The 14422-nt window shown below is 39.8% G+C and overlaps 2 long non-coding RNA genes and 1 gene segment (V, D, J or C); 2 read left to right on the forward strand and 1 right to left on the reverse strand.

Annotated features, from left to right (window-relative positions):
* The first annotated feature begins 2191 nt into the window (after positions 1–2191).
* Positions 2192–5242, forward strand: LOC108416564. Its single transcript, XR_005130998.1, has 4 exons — positions 2192–2283; positions 2605–3177; positions 3551–3673; positions 5050–5242. It is a non-coding gene; the product is annotated as an uncharacterized LOC108416564 (long non-coding RNA).
* Positions 5243–6188: 946 nt separating this feature from the next.
* LOC108417116 lies at positions 6189–7739 on the forward strand. Its single transcript, XR_001857327.2, has 2 exons — positions 6189–6727; positions 7218–7739. It is a non-coding gene; the product is annotated as an uncharacterized LOC108417116 (long non-coding RNA).
* A 288-nt stretch (positions 7740–8027) lies between these two features.
* LOC119264316 lies at positions 8028–8817 on the reverse strand. The segment is given in 3 exon segments: positions 8028–8039; positions 8317–8642; positions 8769–8817. Coding segments are annotated over 3 exon segments (387 nt in total).
* Between the last annotated feature and the right edge of the window lie 5605 nt (positions 8818–14422).

Here is a 14422-nt window from a genome sequence, read left to right on the forward strand (position 1 = left end):
TTCAGTCTGAGTTCTTTACTGTGATGAATGGTGATGGTCAGTGTTGTTAGAGAGGGAGTTCAGCTGGAGATTCAGTGCAGTGCTGTGTGTTGATCTTGAGGGAGTTTGGCTGAATGAAGCTGAACATCTGGTGAAAGTGCTGCTCTATTCTGGGAGAAAGAGGACGACTCAGGCCTGTTCATGCAGATCTGAGTTCCACCCCACTGCTCTCTCTCTCTCTCTCTCTCTCTCTCTCTCTCTCTCTCTCTCTCTCTCCCTCTCTCTCTCTGTCTCTCTCTCTCTCTCTCTCTCTCTCTCTCTCTGTCTCTCTCTCTCTCTCTCTCTCTCTCTCTCTGTCTCTCTCTCTCTCTCTCTCTCTGTCTCTCTCTCTCTGTCTCTCTCTGTCTCTCTCTCTCTGTCTCTCTCTCTCTCTCTGTCTGACTGTTTACTGCTTAAAACTCCTTGTTTGTGTTCAGCTGGGTGGGCTGTGGGGGGGCTGGTTTCACTTCTTCCTTTAGTGCTGATAACTTTGGTGTGTCTTTTTCTTAGTGTTTCAGACCTTTTTCAACCCATCGGGGGATCATTAAGCTCTGCATCAGGTCAGTTCGGTGTGTTAGAGGAAGAATACAGTAATATGTCGAGTGTTCAGTCTCCAAGACTGGAACTGACCAGCACTGTTGGTGAATCCTTGAATATAATCTATGAGAACAAAATCCAAAAAATCTTGGAAAAAAAACAGTCAACACCAAGTTCACCGAAGTAGCAGAAATATTTGGTAGGACTTCAAAAAATGGATAGAGTAAATCACATCAGTCCACATACAGACATATTTTAGTAACGCTATGCTGCACTAATCAGAAGAATTCTTAGAACTGAGGCTGTGGATTTTGCTAATACTTCAAATCTGCTTAATCCAGGTTCTTTAACTTAAAGGGAACAAAGCTAGACCTATTATTCCAAGCAAAGATCTGGTTTGAAAACCCTTGACCTTAAACTTCAGTCTCACCCTCAAGGTCATCCTCTTAGTTGATCTCAAATGGCCTCATTCACCAAACGTTCTTAGGTAGAAATTTCGGTAACACTTTCTATGAATCCGGTATCTATAATGCATTATAAGTGCATTTATAAACATCTATAAAGCATTCATAAGGCTTCATAATGTTTGACATAAGCATTTGTAACTGTACATAAGTGTTTATAATTACACACATAACATGCTATAAGAGCACATTATAAGGCTTTATAGCACTATAATGCCCTATAATATATACATGTTCCTGTTCTCTATATTGGTGAGACCAGCATCATAACGTTTTATAACAACTGCTTTGTTTATTCTCATAATGCTTTATAAAGATTCACAGTGAGAACCCCATTCTCACTGGCTACTCTCTAATGCTCATCAGTATCTTTAAAATAAAAATGACTTTATAAGTGCACATAACAATTAATGAACATTTATAAGTGCTCCTTACAGACTGTAGGTAAAGTGATGTTACTGATCAGCTCTATATGAACTTATAACAACATATAAAGAAGAGTACAAGAAGCACAAGTTTGTATGTTGAACATGGGTTTATTTATTGTCAAATGTACATAGTTAATAAAAACATGTATGCATAAACATGTAAGTTATATTTTCAATAGTTATTCTAAGATACATTTGATATAACAAACATTTTGACAAATTTAAATACATTCTGAATGTAAAAAAATCTAATGAAGTTTGATAATTTAGGACAATTTGCCTCTAAACCAACTTCAAAAAACATACTGCATGCCAATATCAATACATCTGAATAGACAGTTTCTCTACATTGTATTTTATCTGTAAAAAAGCTAGACAGACATCAGTTGTTCAGGGCCACAAAATGCAGAATGCTGATCAAAACTACTTCATTAACATTGACTTTTATACAGTTTTCTAATGTCATGGAGCAAGTCTTCCAAGTATGCCCCATTTGTGCTTTTTGGCCAACCAGTGTTCCCACTCTATAATCTTCAGGTATTCTTTCAGAAGTTGCGTGTTTCAGTTTGCTCGGTGTCTCCACACATCAACCTTGAATTTTTGCCATGTCCGCTCCAGGTGCTGGGTGTGGGTCCTGGTAAGCGGATGCACAAAATGTCTCTTGTGGCAAACTTGTGGTGATCATAGCCGAAATCTGACAGACCTCTATCCGCTCGCCACTCATCAGTTATAATACTGGTTCCTCTTCTCACATAGCGCCTCACAATAGGTAGCAGCTGCTCACTTGACCTGCTGGAGACAATTTTGCACACCTTTAGCACAGACATGTTGCCATGGTAAGAACATTGTTATTATTACTACCTAATTCTACTTTAATTGGAAAATCATTTGAAGTGAGGTTAAATACTAGTCAGGACTGCAAAAATGCTCTTAGTTTTCTCAATGTGGACGTCATCTTGGTGAGAGTTCTGCTACTGCCTGCAACTCCATCCTCAAGAAGATCCATCTGTCTCAGTCCCTGAGAACATCTTTACATTTTATATTGTGTTATTTGTAGCCATACTGTTATTATAGCTGCTGTTCACTAGTATTAATAGTCAATTCATTTATTGGTGACCCTTAAATTACAAAAAATATTTTCTATATTTTATACAAAGGAAACACAATTGCTTACCTGTAGATGAACTCGAAGTGCTTCGAAGAGATAACCGGGAACGAAAAAACACAGACCCCTTCCAGACAGAAGCTGGAACATCGGAACGATGATGCGCATTCCTTGTGCAGCACCTGGCAGTATTTATTTGGACAACCAAAGCAACAAAGCTTAAGTGAAGTAGTTTACACTGAATGCATCTAACACTCTGCAACACATTTCTACTGTCAGGTTTTAAAAACAACCATCAAAATCTCACCACTGACATCCGTCTCCCTGGACCCGTTTGTGTCATTTCATTTTTTTGTTGCATCTCATTGCTCTACGCAAAATCTCTTTTTTCTGGATCCATCGCACAATTTTGCATCTATTTTGAAGACCATCCTTTCCCTGTAACAACCCAAGAATTTTTTTTTGGATTAAGGACATCTTCCAAGCCTGCTGAGCTGTTCTGAAATCGCTCTGTTCCCGCGTTTGACATGAACGGAGGACCTGCAGTCACGTGATACAGCAGCGCACTGTACAACGTCATTTCAGGTGCGAAGACTGAAGGAGACCTTTTTGCTGCTACAAAGACGTAAGTCAAGAATATGACGATGTTTGGCATTTTATTGTGACATGTAAACTATGTAAACGTAAAAACTCTTCTTCTTTAATCGTAACTGTAGCAGAGTCAGCATATCAACAATATCATCATTAGCATACCCCATTGCGCTGCTAGTCAACGATTAGCATAGCTAACTTAGCCAGAACGCCCTGATCCTTACCTGGGCAGATCGCAATAGACAGCGTAACATCAGTTGAACACATGGAAATGTAGCTGTCCATGAAATAGACCAACACAACATTCATCGAAATGTATTTAAACATGGAACAACCGAAACAGCTGTTTTATTAGCTACTAATGGCGGAGTTTAGTGTTAGCTTATGATTTAACTTTATTCTCCTAGATGGAAACTCGTGGACGGAAGTCAAAGAAGCCTCCAACGAAACATCTGATGCAAAGTCATGTACTTCTGACGTGACTTCATGCAAATGATCTGGTATTCAGTCACCACAGCAGAGTAAAGCAGGTAATGTTGGTTTTACCTGTGCTGTGCTGAGTTCACTAAAATCAAAATAATAATACATGTTTTAGTACAATGTCTATTTTTTGTAATGTTTGTGCGGAATTCAGTGTTTCGTAATCCTCTCTGGTGACTCACAGAGCTGCATACTCCTCAAAGTCAGCTAAGGCTTATACGTCATTTATTTATTGTTAATAAGTAAATAATAAAAGTAATCTATGCCATACATTTTTAAACTTACGGTTCAACAATGTTTTTTAAGATAACCAGTTTGCTTACTTTTAGTGAAACAACCAAATCATTCTTGAGGTGTAGAAAATTGTTCCAAATTCAATTTTTTTTAACTGAAATGCTGGTCAGATTTAATAAGATCATGCAGGTTCAACCGCAAATTCCTTGCTGAAAAATGAGCAGACCTAACCTACTTATGAAAAGGGCTTTTTCTGTTTTTCTATGATGAACACTAAAGCTGTATCCAATAGTGACAGCCTGCAACACATTATATGATATCATAAGCTCATTAAAATGTGTGTTCACCTTAATCCATATCTGTTCCTTTTTTGACCTCAACTTGAAATATGTGATTTTCAGTTAAACCATATACGCCAGTGCAGTGCAGTTATCTGTAATATGACATTTTTAACCACACACAACGCTTCAGGTTCTAATAAACTAATAAAATAACTAATAAACCTCTGTTTCCATTCTGCACTTAGTGTCTGTAATATTATTGATTGTAACTGTACACTGCAAGCCATTGTTGCAGTGCCTGTCATAACAGGTACATTTGCTGTTTTTACAAACCTGAAAATTACACAATGGAATTGGGTAAACCACGTCACCATGTAAGGGGTGCAAAACACACTAAAATAAGTTTAGAACTAACAAATCCTTTGTCTTGGTGTAATCCACTGGGTTACTTTGCAGTTGATACAGTATAGTACATCAAAATCAACAGATGTTTTACATTAACATGTAGATTATTTTGTTAAACAAGTAACAGGTTGTGGTGAATACCAAAAAACCTGAATATTGTTTGTCATTTATTACAGTATCACCAACTGCTTTGCATGATTTACAAGTTGCAAAGACACTTCTTGAAGCTGAAAAGGAGAAAGTTAAAAGTCTTCAGGAAACAATAAAACATCTTCAGGCAGACAAGGAATTCCTGAAAGATCGACTTTCCCGAATGACAGGTAAATTGAAGGGTTAGCTATACAAGTTAAGGGTCTTTCAAATATTTTAACATTTGTTCATAAAGTTGTAATTTGATCAAAATCAGTTTCCTTAATCGTGATGTTCCCATAATTGAATATGCTGAACTGCTTGGCATAAAATGTGTGTTTACTGTGTAAACATGTATTTTTTCTGTTCATTTATAGCCTCATCTTCTAGCCATTCTAGGTCATCAAGCATTTCAGGATCATCTACAGGTGCTCCAAAAGGAAAAGGTAAGAAGCTTCCTCCAAAATCTTTACCTTTTGCCTTCATTCACACGTGAGTATAATACACTGAACAAATGTGTCTTGGTCTTAGTGTTTCAGACCTTTTTAAATCCATCAGGGAATCATTAAGCTCTGCATCAGGTCAGTCAGGTGTGTTAGAGTGAGAATACAGTAATATGTAGAGTGTTCAGTCTCCAAGACTGGAACTGACCACCACTGTGGGTCAGTCTTTGAGAATAAAACATAGAAAGAAAAAAGCCAAAAAGGTCTAAATCAAGTTTAGCAAAGCTCCAGCTAAATGTGGTGAGGCTTTACAGTGTGGGCACTGAAGATAGGAGTAGTAATAGTAGAAGAAACTGAATAGAGAGACGAGGTCTGCTTTTACTTTTACTGGAGGGATATTTTACCTTGGATGTCTCTACTTTAACTCAAGTACATGATTTGTGTATTAATATAAATATTAATCTACATTAATATTTACTCGTATTAATGTTTTTTGGACTGACGTATGTCCACTTGTCTGACAGAATCCGATCACAGAAGACGAATTCTGTTCATACTTGTCTTCAGATGTTGATGAGAGATGTCTGGATCACCTCCAAATGTGGTTTGAGTGATCTGATCTTTAACTGTTCACAGTGCATCTTGTTTACTCCTTGCTTTACACGTGGGCGAGCGACACCGACCAGGCCACTGAATACCGTGTCCTGATTCTGATGGGCACCTTATTCATTCAGTTTCAAGTTTCCATGAGCACTACTTAATACACTGCATCCCTAATTAATTCAATAAGTATCTTTCTACAGTACATTCTTTCAGGTACTGTAACTTGCCATATATAATTATTTGCTAATTATAACTAGTTACCACAAGTAATTATGAAACACTTACAGGGGCTTGTATTATTAGAATGTGTGTCCCAGATCAGGCCACAATATGTGGCCAAACACTGCCTGTAAGTTGGCATGACATGAAGCAAGCATGAAGTTTTATCATAAAGAATTACGAGCCTGGACAGTTTGCTTGTCATGATTGGCCCCTTCCAGTCCTGTCCATGTGTTCGTGTTGTGGTTTGATCTCCCATGTGTTCATGTTTGGTTTTATTCCATGTGTGTTTGTTTTGGTGTTCTAGTCCTGCCCCTTGTTTTTTTACTCCTCCCCTGATCGTCTCCACCTGTTGTTCACCTGTCCCTCGTTATCCCTGTTGTATTTAAGCCCTGTGTTTGTACTTGGTCTTAGCTGGTCTTTGTATTGGTCTTAGTTTGCTGTATTAGTCTTTGTTGTTTGATTGTTGGTGTTTCTCGTCATGTCTGCATCTGAATCTCTCCGTGTTGGCTCTAGGACCTTGGACTGTTTTGACCACAACCCTGGATTTGCCCTCAGTAAAAGTCGCTTACCTCCGCACATGCGTCCGCTACCTCGCTCCTTGTTACATTGCTTGTGTGGTGAAGCATGTCTGGTGTTAAATGCTGCACAATAAAATATTATAACCAGTTATACGTTTCCTTTTTCTTTACTGCAGAATGACGCCACTGAAACACGAAGAGCTTGAATAGTGAAGGCAATGATTCTTTACCTCAACGGAGATCCTGAAAACCTCATAAGGGAGTATCTTGTAAGTATTTTGGCCTCTGGTTTTTCTACAGAATTACTTTTCTGTTTGTGCTTTTTGGAGCTTTTTCTAAACAAACTAAGATGAATAAACTCACGATAAAGGAACATCACCCAGTGCAGTGGTGGGACTCTGGCTTGTTTTTGACAGCTTTTGGACAATAGTGACGGTCTATGGAACAGAAGAATAAGATAAATCAGGCTTTGCTTACACACACACACACACACACACACACACACACACACACACACAGTAGATCAGTTCGATGTTGGTTTGACTCCAAACATTTATTTGTTGACAATAAGAAAAATAGGAACTTGCCATGCATGCTTCAGCTGAGAGAAGACATTCTTGCCACACTTGCATATTAAAATCATTTATTATCAGCTGTTTCTGGAATATTCCAAGGTATAATTTATGGATGTTCTGTTGACAACAGGTTTTCTGTGGCTTTTGCATGTTTTGGCTGAAGGTTTATTTGTTCTATTTTGAGGATGTTGGAGAAAACCAGGAGATGGAGCAGACAATTCTAGGAATCTTTGTCATAAAGAAGGACGGTGCAGAACCCACAGATGAGCTGGAAGATGTTGGAATAATCATCGAAGGTGTGAAAGTGCTTTGTGACCTTGGTAACGTTGCAAATGCAGTCGCTGTTTTATTTGGCCTCATTACGCATTGGACTTGAGCTACCCACCCAACCATAAGTACACATTTGAGGTTCTACAAAAACTTGTGCTGGAACTGGACGGCAGACATCCCTCAAGAAAGGCTCAAGTGCTAAAAAACAAACTGTTTGAAGGGACAACGTAGACGTGAAACTGCAATTGAATGTGGAGCCCTTTATTTGAACGCTCTGAGGTGGAAGGAGGCTTTGAGCTTGGGAAATAAACCAATCAATCTTTTTGGATCCATATGTTGAACTGTCATGGTTATGCGTTGTAAGATGCTACAGCTGACCAGGTTTGAAGTAAATTGATAATTATTTCACACGAATAAAGTGACTGAGTTCAATGTACTTTGGGGATTTTTTTGTAGTGTACTTAAAATAACTGCCAATGCTAAAATGAAAAGCAGCTGAGTAAAATGAAATTCAGTAGTTGCTCTAATTATTTGTCAGGTTGGAAGGATGAAGTGTAGTTAATCCTATTAAATACAGCTGAATATCAGTGGTCCAACATTGTTACATTTACATAAGTTCAACATAAGTTGGTACAATGAAATCATTCTGTTGCAATTAATCAGCACAATTAAGCAAAACAAAAGAAAAAAATGTTGTTAGGTTGATGTTGGTCAGTTTGGTTGGCTACACATAAACCTATTAAGTAAATTAGTTAATTAGTTAATTAATAAAGTTAATTAATTAAATCCAAGCTGACCATATTAGTTATGTTGGTTTTTCCTAATACAGTCATGTTGGTTTTACTTGATGTTTAATAATATGAATTAATTATATCTAACACAACTCAGTTTAGTGGAAATAGTTGAGATAACTGGATTAAGTAAGTCAGTGAATTATTTTTTTGAGCGTAGAGTCCAGCTGCAGCAGTGCAGTCTCTGTGCAGCTGGACTGAAGGGGTTTTTTGTACACCTACTAAACACTGTGAGAACACTTCACCAACACTACTGAAATAATGGTGACTGTGACAGTAATAATCTCCTGCATCTTCAGTCTGGACATTACTGATGGTCAGAGTGAAGTCAGATCCAGATCCACTGCCACTGAAACGAGCTGGAATACCTGACTGTCTACTGGTAGCCCTGTAGATCAGGAGTTTAGGAGCTTCTCCAGGTTTCTGCTGATACCAGGATAGACAGTTATTGTTATACACTGCAGGGCTGGTTCTACAGCTGATGGTAACTGAGTCTCCTGGAGAAACAGTTTTCACTGCCGGAGTCACAGTCACCTGACCACTGGATCCTGAGAAAGTAAAAGAAAAAAAGGATGAAAACATTAAAAGAAATATTGTATAAAACGTAAAATACAACAAAATGTACATCAATCAGGACAGAAATTAATTTACACAAAGTTAAATGAGTGAGTTACCTTGAGTCCAGAGGGTGAGCGTCCAGATGAAGATGGAGACCAAAGTCATGGTTGCTGTGGGTGAAGTTTGTGGGGCAGCAGCTCTCAGTCATGAAGTGTTAAACTCACAGGACTATAAACACTAGCAGAGCACTGAAGCATGGGCTGATCATGCAAAGTGGAGCCTCTATGGAAATGAAGGAAAATGCTCTAGACTTAACGACTATGATAATAAATATGAAAGTAAATTATTAGCTACATTCTGTTTCTTCAAGCATGAACATTTTTAAAATCTAAAGATGTTTGTTGGGTTTTTATGGTCGCACTCGTCAGGTCAGAGTTTCACTCACGTTTACAGACCCTAATTTAAAACAAATGTTCAGAAGGATGAATTACGGCTCTCTAAACAGGAAAAGGAAGAAAGACAAACAGTAGAATGTGAATATGCAACAGTGAAGGATAATAAATCATAAAGAAATTAGGAGTTTGTGCAAATGAATAAATAAAAGCATTTCAGAAAGACGTTTGAAGTGTAAATCCAGAGGGGAACCATGTTCACCAGAACTGATCAGTTTTTCATGCAGGTTAAAAGTGACTTTATCGAGATGAAGTGAAGAAGCTGATGTGAGGGCCATATATTCAGTGGTGGAGTCTGAGGAGCAGAAAATGCTGTTTTACTGTGAAGATCAACAAAGTAAAATCTGTCTTGACTGATTTCCTGTCAAATGTCGCCTCACGCTGGACGTTCAGCGATTAGAGTTTAGGGCTCAGTGTAAACTGTATGAGAAGAATCTCTATAATGGAATAAACTCGGTTTATATTACAATCTAAGAGGAAATAAAAGGGACTGACATTCCAAACAGAGCTCAGATCTGTCTGGAAACTTCAAATGAAGTCCGTCCACACTGACGGAGGTTCACTAAGGATACAGATTTGAACTACTGGAAAAGGTGACGTCTAAATCAAACTCCTCTTCCAGATCTCCAAGCCCTCTAGACCTGTGGCCAACTATCACACTGGATTCATCACACAGCCTGACATAAATCAGTGAAACTGAACTTGAATATAAGGAAAGGGGTCTGATACTGAAGCCCACACTTCTCTAGGACTTCCAAAACTACTTCTTCTCAGTGACTCCATGTTTAAACCAGTTGAAGAGTCCTGTAATGTTTAACTGGGAAGGAAAGTCATCATCGGTACAAGAACTTCATTTAAATGCATCACTGTGGTTCACGTTAAGTAGAAGAACAAGTCAATTTCCTACTGTTGAAACATGAAGAGACTTAAATATCCAGTAGTTCAATTAGACACTCAAAGTTAAACTGATACAAGCTCTTAATGTTAAATATAGAAGACGAACCAGTTTTAGAGTAATAATGAATCTAATCTGAATAACTGATTCATTGAATTGGTGGAGTTGAACTTCAGATCTTTGTACATTAAAAAAAAACTATAAAACCAGAACCTGTCTCTTATAAAAGAACCAACACTGATTCAGATCATGATGACCACCTGGTTTGAGGTCAGTAAAAGAGACTCAGTTCAGAGTCTAATATTGCTGATTAACAGACCTATGGAGTCTGAAATGGATCATGATGTGATGGTCCTGTAGAAGACCATGTAGTGAGGTTCTTCTGAGGGAAGTAATGGGAGTATAAACAGTGTAATAAGTGCAGTGGGGAATGAAGCTCCAGCTGATTCTCCTGGGCTCTTTATCACAGTGTACAGAGAGTAATGGTGCAGCAGGAACATGGCCAGTGAGAAAACCTACAGCAGCGTTCCTGCACGCCTCCCAGCTCCACACTCCAGGATCAGTAGTGGGAGTTTTATTGATCAGTGTGGGAGGGTGGAGCTCCAGGAGGCTGCTGGGAGGGGTTGAGGTGGGCTGTGGCTCCCCCTGCTGGTCAGTCTGCCTGTCAGACTCCATGGCGGGTCACTCTGTCTAACAGCACACCAAGTGCTGCTGACCACTGTTTCCATCAGGTCCAGTTAGACTCTTGGGAAGTTCTGCACTGTAGGAACACAGAACAACAGTGTAAGTCGTGTAGTGTGAAAGGTGTTGAGAGAGAAAGAGCAGCTTCAAATCAGACTCCAGTGAAAGTGTTGATACTTCAGTGAAATCATGACTGAAGTAGCAGTAAAAGTACAACTGGAGTAAAAAAGTATCAGATCTAAAATCTACTCAAGCTCTGAGTTTCTCTATAGAACTCAGTCCTGAACTGTGAGTTTCAGAGCTGGACCTCCAGTTCAGGTCATTAATGTCAAAACTCCATCATAAATAAATAAATAACAGGAACATTGATCTGCTGTAGATGTTAAATGTTGAGTGTACAGGATTCATTTGGATTAAATCACATGAAAAAGTCTAGATTGTGAGATCAGCACCTCTAAGGGGTTTGTAATGTAATGTTAGCGCTAAGCTAACGGTGCTGCACATGAAGATTTTATAGCAGCTCTAATTAAATTAAACCCTGATCTTCACAGCTTATAATGACAGAGTTTACATGTTTTTACTGTCTGTGTTTCAGTTTTACAGAAACATCAGTAAAGATCTGAACTTAATGTCTCAATCTGAATATTATTGGAGGAGCCTGAATTTCTGCTGAACTGAACTGGCTTTACTCAATAAATAATTTGAATGAATAAATGCATCATATAAACTATTGATTATAGTAAAGAAACTATGTTTTACAGTGAACTCACCTCTGAATATGATCTCCTACTAAAAACTGATGCGTGTGAGAGTGAAGTCTCTGTGCAGCTGGACTGAGGGGGGTTTTTGTACACCTACTAAACACTGTGGGAACACGTAGCCACTGATAACATGAAAACTCTGACAGTAATAATCTCCTGCATCTTCAGTCTGGACATTACTGATGGTCAGAGTAAAGTCAGATCCAGATCCACTGCCACTGAAACGAGCTGGAACACCTGACTGTCTACTGCTAGCCCTGTAGATCAGGAGTTTAGGAGCTTCTCCAGGTTTCTGCTGATACCAGGCTAGATAGTCATAGGCGCCATTGTTGTACACTGCACTGCTGGTTCTACAGCTGATGGTAACTGAGTCTCCTGGAGAAACAGTTTTCACTGCAGGAGTCTGAGTCACGGTCACCTGACCGCTGGATCCTGAGAAAGTAAAACAAAGAAGGATGAAAATATTAAAAGAAATATTGTATGAAACGTAAAATACAACAAAATGTACATCAAACAGGACAGAAATTAATTTACACAAAGATAAATGAGTTAGTGACCTTGAGTCCAGAGGGTGAGCGTCCAGATGAAGATGGAGACCAAAGCCATGGTTGCTGTGGGTGAAGTTTGTGGGGCAGCAGCTCTCAGTCATGAAGTGTTAAACTCACAGGACTATAAACACTAGCAGAGCACTGAAGCATGGGCTGATCATGCAAAGTGGAGCCTCTATGGAAATGGACTCACCAAACACCTCCATAATAAACATGTCTGATTATTCAGATCTGATTAAAAAGTATCAGCTCAGTTCTGTTCATTCAGTGTTAGACATTCATGTCTAAAGCTCATCAATAGTTAATGAGTGTAGAAGAGCTCAGGGTGAACAGTGAGGAGTGATGGAGGTTTATGTACAATGACTTCACTGAAATGTAGCACTGTGGTTCTCTTTCAGTGGAGGAACCAAACTCACTGTGAAAAGAGACTTTTATTCTATTTAAACAGGAGATTCATTTAATCCCCTCATTATCAGCTGCAGATCATGATGACCAGCTGGTCTGAGGTCAGTGAGGTTCTCCTGGATGAAGACATTCACAGGTTTTAATGAGAGGTTTGAACTGTTTCTATGACACTTCATCTGATGGTAGTTAGATTAGGAGTTAGGAAAGTTCTAGTTGTACCACTGTGGAAAGAGGAACCAGTGAATGTTCTCCAGTGCTAGAACGCATTAGTGCTGCTGCATAGTTTCCAGTTCTTTTGAGTTCAGTCTGAGTTCTTTACTGTGATGAATGGTGATGGTCAGTGTTGTTAGAGAGGGAGTTCAGCTGGAGATTCAGTGCAGTGCTGTGTGTTGATCTTGAGGGAGTTTGGCTGAATGAAGCTGAACATCTGGTGAAAGTGCTGCTCTATTCTGGGAGAAAGAGGACGACTCAGGCCTGTTCATGCAGATCTGAGTTCCACCCTACTGCTCTCTCTCTCTATCTCTCTCTCTCTCTCTCTGTCTCTCTCTCTCTCTGTCTCTCTCTCTCTCTCTCTCTCTCTCTCTCTCTGTCTGACTGTTTACTACTTAAAACTGCTTGTTTGTGTTCAGCTGGGTGGGCTGTGGGGGGCTGGTTTCACTTCTTCCTTTAGTGCTGCTGATGACCATCAGTGTGTCAGTCAAATAATAACCTGTTTTATTTCTACAGCACCTTTATTAAACTCAAAGCAGGTAACAGTGAAACAGAACGAGTGCAGAAACAAACAGAAAGAGCTCTAACATACAGGAGAAAAGCATCAGCTCCATCTGAATGAACATGTAAAGGGAGGTAAAGCACTGAGTGAACAGGGGGGTTTGAGTTGTGTGTTAAAGACAGAGATAGAGGGGAGTTCCAGAGGTTTGGAGCTGTTCCACTAAATTCTCTCCCACTGACTGAGGACAGTCTGATTCACTCTAATCAGACCAGCTCCAGAAGACCTGAGTGTCCCAGCTGGCGTGTAGAGATGGAGGAGGTCAGTAAGGTATGAAGGTCAAGGCCATGTATGTCTGTGAAGGTCATGAGCAGCAGCCTGTATTGACCACACAAAGGGGCAGATAAGCAGTGCAGGTTATGGAGAGCAGGTGTGATGAGGGCAGAGTGCTTAGTGTGAGTGAGGACTCCAGCTGCTGAGTTCTGAACAGACTGGTATTTAGGGAGGAGTTTAACTGGGAGTCCACTAAGAAGGTCATTACAGTAATGAAGGTGGAACTGATAAAGATCTAATCTACATTTCTGCAGCACTGCTGATAATCATGGGGCGGAGTCTGGAGATATGAGGAAGGTGGTAGAAGACAGTCTGGATCAGTGAGATAATATGGGATTCAGAAGTGAGTGAGGAATCAAATATGACACCATGATCATGAGAGTTTGGGAGGGATTTATTTGAACTCAATATCACAAATTATTTCACAGAAGGATTTGACAAAATAATTAGGAGCAGGTATTAATATATCGATCTTTTCTGTGTTGAATTTAAGGAAATCAGCTCATCCAAATCTTAATATCACAGATGAAGACAGAGAGGGAGGGAGGGGCTGATGGAGAGTGGTCTTTGGTGGCTGATACAGATTTGTGTATCATTATGAATGAAAACCTCCCATCGACCCACCACCGATGGGAGGGGCAGTAGTAGGGGTGCGGTGCATTGTGGATCGGGCAGTGTCCGAAGGCGTGGGCCTTGGCGTTCTGATCCTCGGTTGCTGAAACTGGTTTTTGGAACTTGGAACGTTACCTCACTGGTGGGGAAGGAGCCTGAGTTGGTGCGCGAGGTTGAGAGATACCGGCTAGATATAGTCGGGCTCACCTCAACACACAGCTTGGGCTCTGGGTCCAATCTCCTTGAGAGGGGCTGGACTTTTTTCTTTTCTGGATTTGCCCATGGTGAGATGCGGCGGGCAGGTGTGGGCTTTCTCATAGCCCCTCGACTCGGCGCCTGTATGTTGGGGTTTTCCCCGGTGGACAAGAGGGTAG

This window comes from Pygocentrus nattereri, chromosome 11 (genome assembly GCF_015220715.1).
Source record: "Pygocentrus nattereri isolate fPygNat1 chromosome 11, fPygNat1.pri, whole genome shotgun sequence".
NCBI lineage: Eukaryota > Metazoa > Chordata > Actinopteri > Characiformes > Serrasalmidae > Pygocentrus > Pygocentrus nattereri.